Genomic DNA, 17,794 nt, shown 5'->3' on the forward strand with positions numbered 1-17,794 from the left:
TAGGATGCTTCTGCTTGGCCACTACTACGTGTTGTGCTCCAGGCAGCACTGGGTTTTCCTTTTGTGGATACTCCCGGATACCGCCATGCTTGGTAAGAAGGCGCCCAATGTGCAGCTAGGAACATCCAGGGGACAGCAAAGCCTGAGAGCAAACCCCCTCCCCCCAACCCGAGTAACGCGGACAACCCCTGCTACTGCTACCTGGGCATATAACCTGTGTGCTGTGTAATCAGGCCAGTGGTAGAAAGGTGCTTTATACAGAGGCCATTCTGTAATCAGGTTGGAGGCTGGGGTTTTTACTTTAATTCTATCTTGCATTGTCTTTCATACACTGCCTGGCTTTCCTGCTGTAGGGTGACTCTGATTTGACACACTTCTGCCCATCTCTGGCTTGACCTGAAAGTCCCTAGAGCTCTGAAAGCGCTTTCATCAGTGTGTGAAATTGTACACAAGTACTGACCTCAGCTGCTCTCGGGCCTGCATCACCACAAAATCCCATGTGTGGTTTATCCTCTTGTGCAGCAGATTATAATTATCCTAAATAATAAAACAAAGGACAATATTAACTTTCAATCAGTTACAAACCTTTGTCATCCTTGCTCCCTCAACCATGTTTTTGCCCTGGGGCACCTGCAGTAAGCGTGACCAGTCATGCTCAGACCGAATGGTCCTTGTCGTTATCATTCACCATATACCGTAGTAGGTCTAAAATGCTCTTAAACCTTAAAAGATGGAGTTTCTAGTACATCTGAACTAATTTCTTCCAGTGCTAAGCTGTCAGAAACTTCTTGATGTCTGACCAAAATCTTCCCTTGTGCAATTCCTTTACTGCTCCCATTATGTATATGATCACTATCAAATTATGCCCACCTTCTTCTCTTCTCAAGGTTAATTAAACTCAGCTTCATCAGCCTTTCTTTATAAGTTGTGATCTACATCTCTTATTTTTGTTGCAGTTTTCTGGCCTTTTTCCAAGTTATCAAAGAAAAGTCAATCTTGCCAATCCCAGGACTCACCGTTGTGGACTTCACCTTGATAAGTCTTTCAGATTGACCTTGAGCCACAGGTAACTACTCAGTGTATCAAGAACATGCCATACTGGGTCAGAACAAGGGTCCTTCAAGCCCAGCATCCTGTTTCCAACAGTGGCCCATCCAGGCCACAATATCCTGGCAAATACCCAAAAACTATCCCATTCTACTGTTGCTAGTAATAGCAGTGGCTATTTTCTTAGTCAACTTAATTAATAGCAGGTAATGGACTTCTCCAAGAACTTATCCAATCCTTTTTTAAACACAGCTACACTAACTGCACTATCCACATCCTCTGGCAACAAATTCCAGAGTTTAATTGTGCGTTGAGTGAAAAATAACTTTCTCCAATTAATTTTAAATGAGCCACATGCTAACTTCATGTAGTGCATGTCAGAAGTGGGATTCAAACCCACAACTCCATCAGGAGACCAGAACACAAAGCACAAAGAAGAAAGAACACTTAAGTTAGGTGCCTTAGACCACTCAGCCATCATGGCAACTGCTCTAGCAGTTTCACTTTCAGGCTCTGTACCTGAATTTGATCTGCTGTGACATGTCAGAAAGGCAGAATATAAATCAAATAAATAAATAAAATCATTTTGTAATCAAAGTGATTTTCTCACGGTACTGCAGTCCCTGGTAATGACCGGTCTGGACTATTGCAATGGCTGTTTACATTTGTCTGCTAGCTGTGATGTTTCCTGAATGCAGCAGCTAGAGTGTTAACTGGAAATCAACAGATTTCACGTGTTTTGAACGATCTCCATTGGCTACAGTGCAATATCATATATCATTTAAAATTTTGATTCTGGCAATGAGTGCTGATGTTCAGCTCTGAAGGTTTACCATCCATCATGCGTGTTGAGATCCAGTGGGAGCAGTCTAGTAGACGTCCCATCAGAATGGCTCCTTCACCTGTTGCAGACGAGGGCGAGGGTACTTGCAGTGGCAGGCCCCAGTATTATGGAACTATCTCCCAGGTGATTTAACATCAGAGAATTGTATTCTTCAGTTCCAACTACAACTAAAAACTCTATTATTTACTCAAGCATTTGGTTCAGATTAAGTATGGGAAAAAATTACTGAGGGTAATTGCCATGATTGCTATTGGCTGGTTATTCACTGACCTATTAGACTGTCTTTGTAAATACAGGACTGCCTTAGGGGGGACAAGGTGTAGAGCATGAAGGTAATGGTGTGAGTCGTGTATGTTGAATGTATCTCAAATGGAGTTCACATTTTTATTATGAATATTTTTGTACCCTGCCTAAAATGTGAGATAGAACAGGTTACACATACTTTAAAATAAAATAAAAATAAATAAGTAATGGTCTATTTTACATTTTGTTTATGGGTATATCACATGCTTTAGTGAAACTAAGATGCCATATCAATTTCTTTCCCTGATATTTAAGGCATGTTATTCTGTCGTAGAAAAATATGTTGGCTTGACATGCTTAACAAATACTTATTGTTCCTTGACCCAGTGTTGGCTTGGTCCTTACAAACAAATTGAATGATTGTGCCAGTATGTTATAAATAAGTCTATCATAATATAAACTCAATCAGTTTACAATCTGTAATAGTTAAAATTGATTTCATCAATCATCTTGCATCTATTTCTTTAGAAATATATTTTGTAAGCCAATTATAAGTCAATTTTAATAAATCAAAGATGTCCACTTGCACATTTCCTTTGTATTAGAGATCATGTTACAAATTCTGCAAATATTGATCCCAGGAACCTAGGTCTATATAATGGATTATGAATCCTTAATGCTATCTCACCCTCAGTAATTTACAATTCTCTCTCTAAGATTTTCTCATCAGCTATACTAGTATTGATCCCAGCATCTTTAGTTCTCTATAATGGATTCCCTTGTTTTATACATTAGGGGGTAAATAATCAAACCATGCGCAGTCTAGAAAACTCAATGTTTACCTGCATGGTTTGCTGCAATAATCAAAGCTTTGGTTAATGCATCCTCAAAAGTACAGATATGCCCCAAATGTCTGTGCAAGTACGTTTTTTTTAAGCTATGCTAGGCGTGTTGTTGCCTCCCCTACCAGTTGTAAAGTCTATAAAATGCCCAGCTAAAATCTGTGCATCAGTGACATACATACAATTGCCTACAACTACTACTTACCATTTCTATAGAGCTACTCAATGTACGCTGCGCTGTACAAACAACACACAAGAGAGAGTCCCCGCTCAATAGAGCTTCCAGTCTAATCAGGACAAACATACAGGGCAAAAGGAGAGTTTCATATAGTAAGGCAATGGTTAAAATTAGTCACTTAATGAGGCTGAAAGTGGACAATCAGGCTTGAAAAGCCTCAAAAAGGTGGGTTTTCAGATGGAGGGACCTTGACGCATTAACTCAGGAAGTCTATTCCCAGCACACGGCGCAGCCAAATGGAAAACAGAGTCGGGAACTGGCGGTAGAGAAAGGCAGAGAGGAGGGACTTCTCTGATGAGCAGAGTGCACAAAGTAGAGGATGGGCAATAAACAGTGTTATACGCACACAAATTCCATTTTATTATTGCCTGCTGTATATTACATGTACTGTAATGATATAAATACATAGACAGTAATTTTTTTAAAAGTAGCTGAGCAGATAAGATTCCTGGGTAGACTTATCCATATAACTAGTTGGACTTGGAGTCACAGAATACACGGGTAATTTGGGGCTAAAAGTCTCTGAAGATAGATCTTCTTCTCTATCTTCATAACACCTTAGATTATGGGGCAGATCCTGTGAAGAAACACCCTCTTCGTCCCACCCCCAGTCCCTCAATCTTCAATCCAAAAACCTACCAGACCTCCCAATCCTCACATCTACCCTCTCCCATCCCCGGGACTCCTGAACATCAAATGAAATGGGCCTGACCATGTCTCTCCATCCCCTCCGCCCCGCCCCCACCCCAACTCATCTGCCCCCTTCTCTCTTCCCTGCTCCAGCCCCGCATCCAGAATGCCCGACCAGAGTCTGGGAGGGCTGTGGCTTTCTACATTCAGCCCGACTCGCAGGCGCTGCTTCCTGCAGTTTCCGTACACCCTGGCTCTCAGGTCCTACAGACAACGGATTCCCAGGAATCAAGGGAAGTCATTTTTCTGCCCTTTAGATCGTTAGACGCCGAGGCACTTTCCGAGGACAATCGCGCTGGGAGCGAATTTTAAAAGAGCTGCTCACGCTAAAAGGCTCAGATACACGAGCATGTGAGCCACGCGTATTTTAAAAGCTGCTAATTACGCGCGTATATGCAGGCGCTCGAGCAAAAAAAAAAAAAGGGGTGTATGGAAAAGGGCGCTCTGGGTCAGGGCAAACGGTTGCGTGCGCAAATCTGTATTTTAAAACCGGCGGCCATAGCGTGCGGTGGGAGCTGTATATGTTTGCTTCTGCTCCTGATGATTTAGGATTAAATCGACTGGGTGAGGGGTCTGGGTCAACAAGGGTGAGTGCGGGCTGAAGAAGCAGAGGGTCTGGATGACCTCGAGATGGACTGGACAAACTGGTGTACAAATGGGTAAAACTAGGAATGTCCTTCATGCGAGCACGTTTGGAAAATCCGATTACCCGAATGGGTTAAAGCCAACAAAGTCCTAAGGAAGATATGCGAAATATGTTTGCTCGAGTAACCGCTTAAAATTAGGAGCATACATACGCGCGGAAGGCATATTTTAAAGTAAACGCGCGCATATGTTTTAAAATTCCAGCGTATGTTCGCTCTCGCGCCCATACGTGCATGTAGGAGTGCCCGGGCGGTTGCTTTAAAGTTACTCTCATAATTTTAAGCAAAATTCTATCTGCCAGAAAATCAAATGCAAGTGACTGCACACACTCTGTACCCATGGCAATTTTCAAAGGGAAGCTCCTCAGTATTTTCTCTTTGAAAATTGGTGCAAAGACACTGGGTAAAAAATACCCAGAGACTTAGCACCAGTGTGGGAAGTTTCAAAATTGCCCCCATACACTTTTTATTAGGATTATTTGTTTTGAAATGGATGCTCAGAAATTAGACTAATGATTATACAATTCACGTATAAAGGGAATGAGACTATATACATGATTCATGAAGTCCAGAAAGACTAAAAGGTGAATTTTAAAAGCTGCCCAGTACCTTGTTTCCAACAATGGCCAATCCAGGATCCCAAGGGGTAGACAGATTCCAAGCTGCTTATCCCAAGAATAAGCTGTGGATTTCTGCAACTCTACCTTAATAATGGTTTATGGACTTTTCCTCCAGGAACTTGTCCAAACCTTTTTTAAACACAGTTACACTAACAGCTTTCACCACATCCTCTGGCAATGAATTCTAGAACTTAGTTATGTGTTAAGTAAAAAAATATTTTCTCTTATTAATTTTAAGTGTATCACTTAGTAACTTCATTGTGTCCCCCCCTAGCCTTTGTACTTTTTGAAAGAGTAAACAACCAATTCACATTTACTCGTTCCTCTCCACTTATAGGTGAATTTTAAAAGTCCGGCGTGTGCCAGAATCAGAAGATACGCGAGTATGTCTGGCCGGCACATACTGAGCGGATTTTAAAAGCCTCCCATGTACACACTTATCTCCCGGTACGTGCACAAGTGAGAAAGCCCAAAAAAGGGGTGAGAAATGGGCGTTCTGGAACTTTAACATGAAATGTGCACGTAAGTATTTGTGCATACAAGCATACCTGGGGTACCCTGCCGGGCAACTTTTCTACTGCTATGGATGGCATGTAAGTAACAAAACAAATAAAACTAGGCTAGTTCACGGGGTTTTAAGGGTTGGGGCTAATAGGGAAAAAGGGAAGCTGATAACCTAGGGGAGTCTGGAAGTCCTATCCCTTAACTGAGCAAACTGGGAACAAACTGGGAAAACTAGTAATGGCGAAGGCACGCGTCCCTTATAAAATTTTCCCACTTATGCGGTACAGTCAGCATTTACGCGCACATGTGCACGTGCATATAAAATTGTGTGCACATGTATGAGTGTTCAGCTTATTTTATACCATGTGCATATATATGCGTGTATATTATAAAATGGCCATGTCCTTTAGCATGAGCCAGCATGTGAGCAAACGTGCACCCACGCGCCAGTATCAAAGTTACTGGCTCTGTATTTTATAGACCTCCATCGTATCTTCCATCAGCCATTTCTTCTCCAAGCTGAAGAGTCCTAACCTCTTTAGCCTTTCTTCATAGGGGATTTGTTCCATTCCCTTTACCATTTTGGTCACCCTTCTCTGTACCTTTTCTTATTCTGCTATATCTTTTTTGAGATGGGGCGACCAGAATTGCACACAATATTCAAGATGAGGTCACACCTTGGAGCGATACAGAGACATTATGATATTCTCTGTTTTATTCTCCATTTATTTCCTAATAATTCCTAGCAATCTTGTTGCCTTCTTGGCTGCTGCTGCTGCTGCACACTGAGCAGAAGATTTCAACATATTATTGACAATGACATCTAGATCCTTTTCCTGAATGGTGACTCCTAATATGGAACTTTGGATTGTGTAGCTATAATTTGGGTTACTCTTCTCTAAGTGCAAGGTCTTGCAGTTATTCACAATCCTGATTGAACAAATGTGAATAATTTGGTGTCATCGACAAATTTGATCACCTCGCTTGTTGTTCCCATTTCCAGGTCGTTCATAAATATATTGAAAAGCTATGGTCCCAGAACAGATCCCTGAGGCACTCCACTATTTACCTACCTCCATTAGGAAAATTTACCATTTAGCCCTACTCTCTATTATCTATCTTTTAACCAGTTCCCAATCCACAACAGGACACTGCCACCTATCCCATGACTTTAATTTCCTAAGAAGCCTCTCATGAGGGACTTTTTCAAATACATTCTGGAAATGCAGATGCACTATATCAATTGGCTCACCTTTATCCACATGTTTATTTATGCCTTTAAAAAAAAAGTAGCAGATTGGTGAGGCAAGACTTCCCTTGGCTAAATCCATTTTGGGTTTGTCCCATTAAACTATGCTTCTCTATATGTAATTTGTTCTTTATGATAGTTTCTATCATTTTACCTGGGTCAGACATCACACTCAGAGGTCTGTAATTCTGAATTAGCCCTGGATTCCTTTTTAAAAATTGGTGTTACAATGGCAACCCTCCAGTCTTCATGTACCATAGACGATTTTAATGATAATGTACAAATTACTAACAGCAGATCTGCAAGTTCATTTTTCAGTTCTTTCAGCACTCAGGAATATATGCCATCTAGTCCAGGTGATTTGCTACCCTTTAATTTGTCAATTTTCCCTATTACAACCTCCAGGTATATTGAGATTTGATTCAGTTCTGCTGACCAGTGAAGACCAAAGCAAAGAATTAATTTAGTCTCTCTGCTATGGCTTTGTCATCCCTAAGAGCCCCTTTCACCCCTTGATCATCTAATGGTCCAACTGATTCTCTTGCATTCTTTCTATTTCTAATGTACCCGAAAAAGGTTTTGAGTTTTTGCTTCCACGGCAATCTTCCTTTCAAATCACTCAAACCCACAGCTCTCTCCCTACCCCAAACCAGGCTTCACCCCCATTCTCTCTCTCCCCATCTCTTTTTTTCCCCAGCATCAATCCTACTATGTCCTCTCCACCCAAGTTTGAGTCCACCATTTGTGTTCTCTCTCTCCCCCGGACTCCACCCAATTGTACCTTCTCAACCTCCAGATCTCTCCCCTTCCCCAGGCTTTATCTCCTCAGCTCCATCTTTTCTTCCTCCCAAGGCTCCACCCCACAATGGGCTTGATCCCCTTACCACACTCCTTCATGTACTCTAGACTGTGCTGGATGATATAGCCACACCATCTTCCAGCCACATTGCCACTTCGTCTTTCTAGCCCATGTAACCAAATTTTGCATTGCGCACAATTTTCCCAGAAGTAATTCTAGCTTTGAAGTTTGGTGCTTTTAATCTAGTGATGACTCAGCTCTCTAGCTCTGAAGGTTTGGTGCTATTGATCATTTGATGGCTCAGCATTCTAGCTCTGGATAATGATACTGAAGCATACATTCCTACATACCTTTTCATGACCAATCAGGTCTCCTTGCTTTTGGATGTTCCTCTTTGCCAGATAGATTGCTGAAAAAAAAGACAAAAGCTAGGTTTAATAATGAGGAGTGAAAGAAAGTAAAGGGGATGCAGCAGGGCATGATTAAAGTACATGGGCAGAGTCGTGTGGCAGGCAGGGGGGTTTCTGATCTGGAACAGAAGGATGTAGTGCAGGATTCAGGTACATCAACAGTACCAGAATAGCAGGAGGTACTGCAAGATAGTACTGAGGTGCATTAGCATAACTATAGGTCTTGACCCCAGGGCTCCTCTGGCTAGCTCTGGAATAAACCACATAATTAACCTGTTGCTGCATTAATTTACAACCTGTTGAACAATCAACAAACTTGAAGCTTTCCTGGGCAAATTCATTCATCTGAAGGAAAGTACAGTGCCTGTAGGACTAATTCAGTAGCCTTCTGTCTCAACCCCCTGCAACTAATCTCTCTCTGCTTCATATTTCAGCCTTTCCCCTCCCAGGCACCTTGCAGGGAGCAAGAGGAGAGGGGAGAGGCTGAGGCGGGAGTAGACAAGAACCAAGCCACTCTGCTCCCTAATCCAGTCCCTCCCTGCTTTTTAAATCAAAGATGATTTTGAGATAATTCCTGGATAAAATGATGTCTCTTTAAAAGAATTTCATCTTTATACAAAGGTTCTCACATCTGCTTATGTGGCCAACCACACAGCAGCTGACGGATCTGAATGTGCTGATGAAATCTGCAGCTGCTCCTGTCCAGAGCTGGTATTAATTTCGATTAACAGCATGACAAACTTTGCTGAGGCTTAGCCCAGCTTCACTGTGCATAAGCTCGGAAAGACAACAAAGACTTTCTCAGGAAATTATAAAAAGGATGGTTGCCCTGGATTTTAATTCACAACAAAAGTGACATTTCAGTTAACAGTAACTCATATGTCTTTAATTGATGATTAGTTGATTTTTGTACACGGTAAACTTTGTATTTGTATATAATTTATCTATTTATTTAGCCATTTTATATACCATCATTCCAAATGAAGATCACAACGGTTTACATCATGATATACATAATGGGGCAGATTTTCAAAGGGTACGCACGTAACTTACACGCGTAACCCCGAAAACCTGCTCCTGTGCGCGCCGAGCCTATTTTTCATAGGGTTGGCGGCGCGCGCAAGCCTCGGGACACGCGTATGTCCCAGGGCTTTGAAAAAGGGGCGGGAAGGAGTGGGGCTGGGGCGAGGTGTCGGTCCGGGGGCCTCTGGGCCGGCGGCTGTGCTGGAGGATCGCGTGCCGGCAGCCAGCTAGCGCGCACAAGTTACGCCTGCCCAGAGGCAGGCGTAACTTGTACAACAAAGGTCCGGGGGGGGGGGGGGGGAAGGTGGAGGGGAGCAGAAGGAGAGTTCCCTTCGAGGCCACTCCGATTTCGGAACGGCCTCGGAGGGAATGGGGAAAGCCATCTGGGCTCCCCTAGGGCTCGGCATGCGCAAGGTGCACAAGTGTGCACTCCCTTGCGCGCGCCGACCCCAGATTTTATAACATGCACGCGGCTGCGCGCGCATGTTATAAAATCGGGCCCAATATGAATTGACAAATACATTCACTTAATGTGCTCATATAACATACAGTTTAAAGATAGACACATACGATGTCTAAAGTTCTCAGGGACACATCCGTTGGCTAATGTTATCGGGGGTGAGAAGATATGCAGTGATGAGCTAGCATTTTTATCTCAATCTACCAGTGGGATATGAGGGTGGTGGAAAAGAGAAAGGTTTCAGTTTCAGGTTTGTTTATTTGGGAGGGGTTGGGAAGTGATGTGATAATGAGGACTGAAAAGTTCTGTGGTACTGAATTCACTAGTTAAGCTCGTAATGAATTTGCCCATGTTGTGGTAAGCATTGAGATCAGAAAAGTTTAAGTCAGGTTATAGGCATTTTGAAATGACCATGTTTTTAGGTCCCGTTTGAATTTCTTTGTTTCTGGAGTCAGTTGCAGGGTTCTCAGGTAGAGAGCTCCATAGTCTCGGGCCTGCAATGGAGAACATAAGGGCTCTTATTTTTGATAGATGCGTATTCTGTAATGACGGCACAGCTAGTAATCCTTTGTTTTGAGATCTTAATGATCTCTGAGGCTTGTATGGTTGTAACGCTACCCCAACCAGACCAGTGTTGTTAGAGTGGAGAGCGGTATGTATTAGTGTTAAGACCTTGGAATGTATTCGGGATTGCACAGGTAGCCAATGAAGCGCTATCAGAAACAATCTCAGGGTGACTGGAAATCATAAATTCCCAGATACATCTTTATTAGTCTTAATTATTGAAAGTTGTTTGATGTGTCTGCTATTATGAAGAATTTTATTGGTGTTTGGGGAAATATTTAAAAAATGTTATGAGATTTTAATTATTGGATGTTCTATCAGCTGTCTTGAAATATTTATTCTTTTTGTTAGTATGATTTTATTATATTTCATATTTCTTGATTTTATTGTTTGTTTTATAATGAATCATGATGTTTCTGGTTTTCCTTTGTTGCACTGCATACAAGGTCTGGCTTGTGGCAGTTTCCAGTTCAGTTTTGTTTGCATGGTTCTCTTATACTTTATAGTCTCTTTATTCTGAATTTGGTGAGGATTTGTCTGTGTGTCAGAGATGAGGGATTCTGATAGCATGTATTTTCTGTATGGAAATCTATGGCAGTCCAGCTCGCTCTCTTTTCCAATAGGAGGTATATCAATGTTCTATTGCCTGTTGTAATATTTTTTAAATGTAGGGTTGTTGCTATTTGAATCCTGGTAATTAGTGTTGTTACAGCAAGTTTGCTATATAGGTTTTGAATGTCTCTTTTGCTGATTTTTGTGTTTTGTCACAGAGTGCCTGGTAATGGAGGAAGTATGTATTGCTGTTACTAAGGTGACACCAGAATTTGAATATATTTTTGTAGTGTCTACAAATGAATTTGTATTACACATACATGACAGGAATGAACCTCACTCATAAGCCCCAGCTATGATGAATATGATCTCAGTCTCTCAAATTTACTACTGATGCTTGCCTCAGTACTTGCGTTTTGCCAAAAAAGCTTCCTTCTGATATCATATATACAGTCAACTTATCAAGGTGCACTTGGGAATGCCTTTTAATTAGGCTGATGGTGCCCAATATAATTGGAAGTTGTAAGGGGAAACTAGGCTCTGACTTGAGCAATTAGGTGCCTGGGATTTTTCCACCCTTGTTTGATTTTCATCCATTGAACAGTATCAGATTTTTTTTTTTAATTGATGTCAAAAATTAATATAAAGAACATTTTGTCAGTCATGTTTTCTAAAATATATCTGTAATGTATGTACAACTATTTCTTCCATGGAATGTATTCTAAAGTGTGTGAGTGTGTGTGTCTCAGTGCTTGGACACTGGTCAAGAACTGATTGGTTGTCAAGAGTAACACCAAGCCAGCAATCCAGGATATATATGAGAGATGTAATCAGACTTGGGAAAGGAGGATAACCAGGGGCAGTTCTAGGGTGAGGCAGCCACTTGAGGCGTCAAAAAATACCTCCCTCAGAACACCCCTGTGGCGTCCGCCTCACACTGCCTGCCCCTGCCACAGCTGCCTCAGCTCAGGCTGGTGGCAGCCCCCAGCCAAAGAGAGAGGCTGGGGGCTGCCACCAGAGGTAAGGCCGGCGGTGGCTGAATAATGGAGAGAGGCTGGGGGCTGCTGGCTGAAGAACGCAGAGAGGTTGGAGGCTGCCAGTGGAGCCCAGGCAGGTGGCAGCTGAAGAAAGAGAAGAGAAGAGGCCCCGTGTGAGAGAAAGGCAACTTGCTTGTGTGTGTGTACTTTGGTGAGAGGCAGCTTGTGTGCGTGTGTTTGTGTGTGTGTGTGTGAGTTTGAGAGGCAGCTTGTGTGTATGTGCATGTGTGTGAGGCAGCCTGCTTGTGTGTGTGTGTGTCTGTGAGAGAGACTGCGAGCCTGGGAGGTGTGAGGGTGCTTTCGTGTGGGTGCCAGAGAGAGGGAGCCTATGGGGGGGGGGGGGCAAGAACGAGGGGGGTGCCATCTCATCCTTCACCTCAGGCAGCAGATTGCCTTGAGCCGCCCCTGAGGACAACCAATTGCATGGGGGCTGCAGCTCAGTTTGCTCATCCCTGATCTAGGACAATGAATTGTTTAGTGTGGATATATCTGTTTTAGGAAAGGTTAAATAACAGCAGGACTGTACAGAACTACTTCCATCATGCGAGTGAGGAATGACAGAGCCTGACACCCAGAGCTCACACCCACAAATATATTTAAATCTTGCATTATAAAACAAGAACAAGTCTGTACTTACCATAATCCAGCTCCGAGGCAGGCCACTTATTCGTAGTCCAAAAGTAAGGAGTCTGTGAGAGTCAAAAAAGGGTAGAATCAGTGCAGGTGGATAAGAACAGCAACCAGATATAAGGCCCCTGTGCTAAACTCTGAGTTGCATAGTCATATTGGATTCTGAAATAGCGTTCAAGCCAGAAGAATTAAAGTCATTTGTGAAACAAAATCTGACTCGTCCTACAGTCTCTGCTTCATGCCGCCCCTCATCAAAGGGCCAAGACAAGCAAATGGTACAGACAACCAAAGATTCGCTGAAAGAGACAGGCCAACCCAATTCATTTGTCTCCTAATTGCTAAACATGTTAGATCATGTACCACAGCATGATGAAGTTTAGATGGCAGTTCACAAACGTTTCTGTTAGAGTCTTGCTTAAACCCAGACTAAACTGGAGAAACAAAAATTGTACCACTGAGGTGCTATGAAAGGTAGAAAAATATTGGTCCATTGGAATTTTGAGTGAAGAATGGATAAAGAGGGTAGCAGCTAGTATCATTAAAGAGGGTAGCAGCTAGTATCATTAAAAAGAATGGCCCCATTTTATACATTGCAAGAACCCTTAACAGACAGATATCAACATGTTGATCAACTCTACAACTCTCAATCACAGTCACCATCAGAACAACCTACAGTTTCACTCCCTATACAAATTCCTTTGATAGGCCCAGCAGATGCTGTACCACTGGTTCCAAAACCACATGAACCTATTGAACGGCGCAACCTGTTAATGCACCCATTGGATGTACCCAAACAGCAATGTCATCACTGCAGACACAAGCCATTGCACCTCAGCCTGAACAAATCACATGACTGTAGTGTGTTGGAGCTGAGCCCCAACTTCTGAATGATTCCATCATTTGCGGAGAAGATGTTATATTTATTTATTTATTTATTTATTTTTATTTTTTCTACACCGATGTTCCTGTATACAATACATATCGCACCGGTTTACATGGAACTGAACTGTCGCCTCAGGGGCGGAATACATTATAACATTATAACATGTTGACATAGAACTTAAGGGAGAACATTCATGAACAGTATATATTCACCTTAACATATAAATGTTAGTTGCATTCACTGGGTGATAGATAAGTATATTCTGAGAGCATCTATTTTCCTGCATGCTGCAAGGGAAACCTGTTTTACTTGTAACTCTCTGGACTGAGTGTAAGCAACGTGTACAGGCTTTCTGACTAAACGTATGTTATCAAATCCTCTACCTCCCCTCACTGACTCTGAGTTCCAACAAAGATTACACCCTCGGGAGTCCTGTTAGATAGCTATGCACTTGCATCAATAACACAGCCTAAAGCAGCCTCTGTGATTACACCTTGGCACAGGTCATTGATGAGACCTCCCTTAGAATATCATGTCTAGTTCTGGAGGCCATATTTCCAATAGAATAAAAGCAGGCTGGAGGTGGTCAAGAGAGAGGCTATCAAAATGGAGCAGGGTCTACATCAAAAGTCTTATGAGATGAGACATAAGGTCCTAAATATGAATGCCCTAGATCTAGAAGAAAAAAGAGACAAGGAGATATTTGTTTATTATCAGGCAATTTTAATTTTTTTCTTTGTTAGCTTTCTGCCACACCAGTCCAGAACATCTGGGAATTCCCAAAGCCCAATCACTCAGGGATGGTGGATGTTAATCCTGCTTTTAAGATGCTCGCGTCATAAGCAGCATCTTCTTTAGCATAAACATCCACTCTATAATGTCTGGTGAAGGAATGTATAGACGAGCAAGCTACCACTTTGCAGACCTCTTCAGTGCTCATTGCCCCTAATTCTGCCCAAGAGGAAGGCTGTGCTCTTACTGAATGGACCTTTGTTACTTTCAGCAACTGTTGACCTCTTAACAAGTAGTTAGAAGATATTGTCTCCTTTAACAATCTTGCCTTGGAAGCTGCTTCTCCTTTGCATTTTTCTCCTACTAAAACTAATTTATTTGTTTTCCTATTAGAATTTGTAGGTTCTAAATATATTAATAATGTTCGATGCGCGTCTAAAAACTTTAAAGTTTTCCTTTTACCTCTACAACCGTCCTTATTAAGTGATGGTAAATTTCTAGACTGATTAAGATGGAAAGGCAGTGCAATCTTTGGCAAAAAGGAAGGTATTGGACTTATTATAACTGAGTCTGTGGGAAACTTTAAAAATGGATCTCTACAAGATAGAGGGGGTAATTTACAAAAACATTTACACGATTAAAACTGGGTTTTGCACTGTAAATTCACTTTCCTTGTGTAAGTGGGCTTTTGAAAATTGCTACAGTATATGCCATTGATTTGTCCATAGGTTTTTACATGCATAAGTGCACTTTAGGGGCCTGATTTTCAAAAGCATTTATATGCTTAAAAATGGGTTTTACATGTATAAGTGGGCTTTTGAAGATTGCTACGATAGTATATTACATTTACATGCATAAGTCCTTTGAAAATTACCTCCAGAGCCTGTAATTCTGATATCCTTCTTGTTGAAGCAATGACTATCAAGAACCCTAGATTTAAAGCGAGCTCCTTTATAGAGGTGTGCCTTAGCAGCTCAAATGGGGACTAAGCTAGAACTTTTAAAACTAAATTCAAATTCCATTGTGGCATTAATGGTCTGAAAGGTGGCTGAATTCTTTTAACCCCTTTCAAAAATGTGCAATGTTTATTTATTTATTTATTTAAAATATTTTCTATACCATCGCTAAGTTATGTACCATCATAACGGTTTACATGTAGGCACAAAAATTAATGTAGTGGATGCGTACTATAGTACATTCTAACAGGTGCCACAAAAGGTTCTGTTACAATATATCGTTAAAGACAATCAATTGTTTAGTGAAGTAGGTCATGACCAGGTGTACCTGTAAGGTACTGTTCACGGGTAAAACTCGTGTATGAAAGGGGTTAAAAGAATTCAGCCACCTTTCAGACCATTAATGCCACAATGGATGGCCCGCGCCATTTTTAAAGATGGCACTGGACGTCCAGTGCTCCTACCATGTGACAGGGGCCGGCCAATGGCATGGTTACCCCGTCACATGGTAAGGGCAAAGGGCCATTGGCGCCATTTTTATTAGTGGCAGCCAACGGCCCGAGAGCGGGAGATCGCTCCAGGGGCCCACTGGACCACCAGGTAATTTTAAAATGTTTTGGGGGGGTTGGGAGGGTGGTGGAGGCTAAGGGAGTGGTTTTAAAGGGTCGGGGTGGGTTTTTTGTTTATCGGATTGGGCGCAGCCGATAAAAAAAAAAACAAAAAAACGATCGGGCCGGATGAAAAAAAATGCACGATTTGAATTGGAACCGGAACCGAACCGATTCCGGTTCCGATTCACATCTCTAATATTTTCTATTCTCCAGTCTCTTTATAAAATGCTTGTTTAAAAAGCCATGTTTTTAAACTTTTTTTAAAGGTTTTGAGATCTCTTTGTAATCTGATCTCTAGATCATTGTGTTTCAAAGTGTGGGGCCTGCTAAAGATAAGGCCCTTTCTCTCACTTAGGTTAGTCTCTCTGTCTTTACTGAAGGAATGGTTAAGAGTGCTTTATTTGCTGATTGAAGGTTTCTGTGTGGGATGTGTACTCGTAATGCTGTGTTTAGCCAGTCCGATTTTTCATCATGTATTAGTTTATGTATGGTACATAGGGCTTTGTATTTAATTCCGTGTTCAATAGGTAGCCAATTTAATTCCGCCAGGGTTTCAGTTATATGGTCCCTCCTCCTTTTTCCGGTTAGTATTCTAGCTGCTGTGTTTTGAAGTATTTGACATGGCCTTAATGTTGTATTCGCGAGTCCTAGTAAAAGGGCATTACAGTAGTCCGTGCTGGAGAAAACTAATGCCTGAAGTACTGTTCTGAAATCAGCTAGTTTTAGTAGTGGTTTTAGTTTTCTGAGTACCATGAGTTTTGCATAGCCTTCTTTTACTTTTAGCAATATGTGCTGATTTAGATTGATTTCAGGGTCCATTATTATTCCAAGGTTTCGTACTTTTTCAGCTACTTCAGTTTTCTGGTTGTCTTTGAGGATTATTGGAGTTTGGATGATTTCAATATTCTTCCATTCTAAGTGTAGAAATTCTGTTTTTTCAATATTAATCACATGTTCCATTCGGTTTAGCAGTTTTATAATGTCTAGGTACATGTTAGCTAGGTTTAACGTTTTCTCTACTGTGTCCTCGATTGGTAAAATTAGTTGAATATCGTCTGCATAAATATAATGTATAATTCCTAGTCCTGCAAGCAGATGACATAAGGGCAGCATGTATATGTTAAAGAGGGTTGCAGACAGGGCTGATCCCTGCGGTACTCCTGTTTTGAGATTGACTTTTTCTGATAATACTTTGTTGATCTGAACTTGGAAGAACCTATTATTTAGATATGAACTGAACCAGTTTATTGTTTTGCTGTGTAATCCGATTTCTTCTAGTCTTTTTAGTAATATTTTATGGTTTACTGTGTCGAAGGCTGCTGATAAGTCTAGCATTATTAGAATGTAATGTTTACCGCTATCAAAATCTTTTAGAATGGATGAGGTGATTGGAAAACCTTTTATTCTTCCTCTATAACCTGCTGTTCCCACTATTTGTACCTTTGGAGCTGCAGTTTTCAACCAGTGTGTCGCCACCTTACCGGTCCCCCGCTAGCCCAGCAGCTCCCCCTGCCCCAGCAAGATGCAAACTTTTCCTCCGCCCGGGCTATCAGAAGGCAACAGGATAGCTGGAGTCCACTGCTCTAGCAGCATGGTCTCTTCTTCCTGCCCCCGTGGCCTGGAAGAGGAAGTGGTGTGCAATGGCCACAATCGTGGGAAGAAGAGACTGTGGCAAGTTACAAGTGCATGCAGCATTGGCCCGGAGCAAAAAGAGGAACAACGTCAGCCCCTGCAGCCGATGGGACTTCTTTCTCAAGGCCGCGAGGGTTGGAAGAAGAGGAGGAGATTGCTGCTGCTGCTGCCATTTGCTCTTCGGTGGGGGGAGGGAGAGAGAAAGAGAGAGAGAGTGAGCGAACATATGTGTTTGAAACCCTGTGTGTGTGTGTGTGTATGTGAGACAGTATGTATGTATGTAAGTGTGTGATTGACAGCCTGTGTGTGAGAGAGCGTGAGCGCATGTGTATAAGTGTGTCATTGAGAACCTGTTTGTGTGAAAGAGAACGTGTGTATATGACTGAGTGCATTTGTGTATGTGATTGAGAGCCTGTGCATGAGTGTATGTATGTAAATATGTGAATGAGAACCTATGTGTGTGTGAGAGGGAGACAGCATGTGTGTGTGATTGACAGCCTGTGTGTGAGAAGAGAGCGTGAGCGCATGTTTATAAGTGTGTCATTGAGAACCTGTTTGTGTGTAAGACTGAGAGCATTGTATAT

At 42.0% G+C, this 17,794-nt stretch overlaps 1 protein-coding gene across 3 annotated transcripts in view; it reads right to left on the minus strand.

Moving 5' to 3' along the window:
- Positions 1 to 17,794, minus strand: part of RGS11 (regulator of G protein signaling 11) — a 169,234-nt gene that overhangs the window by 109,387 nt on the left and 42,053 nt on the right. For all 3 annotated transcript variants that reach the window (XM_029577311.1, XM_029577313.1, XM_029577310.1), the window contains exons 5-7: positions 12,404 to 12,455; positions 8,071 to 8,129; positions 461 to 537 (exon numbers count right to left, since the gene is read on the minus strand). In XM_029577311.1, the coding sequence (XP_029433171.1) occupies positions 461 to 537; positions 8,071 to 8,129; positions 12,404 to 12,455 (188 nt within the window). The remainder of the gene's footprint in view (positions 1 to 460; positions 538 to 8,070; positions 8,130 to 12,403; positions 12,456 to 17,794) is intronic.

Source organism: Rhinatrema bivittatum, chromosome 14 (assembly GCF_901001135.1).
Source record: "Rhinatrema bivittatum chromosome 14, aRhiBiv1.1, whole genome shotgun sequence".
In the NCBI taxonomy this organism is placed as follows: domain Eukaryota; kingdom Metazoa; phylum Chordata; class Amphibia; order Gymnophiona; family Rhinatrematidae; genus Rhinatrema; species Rhinatrema bivittatum.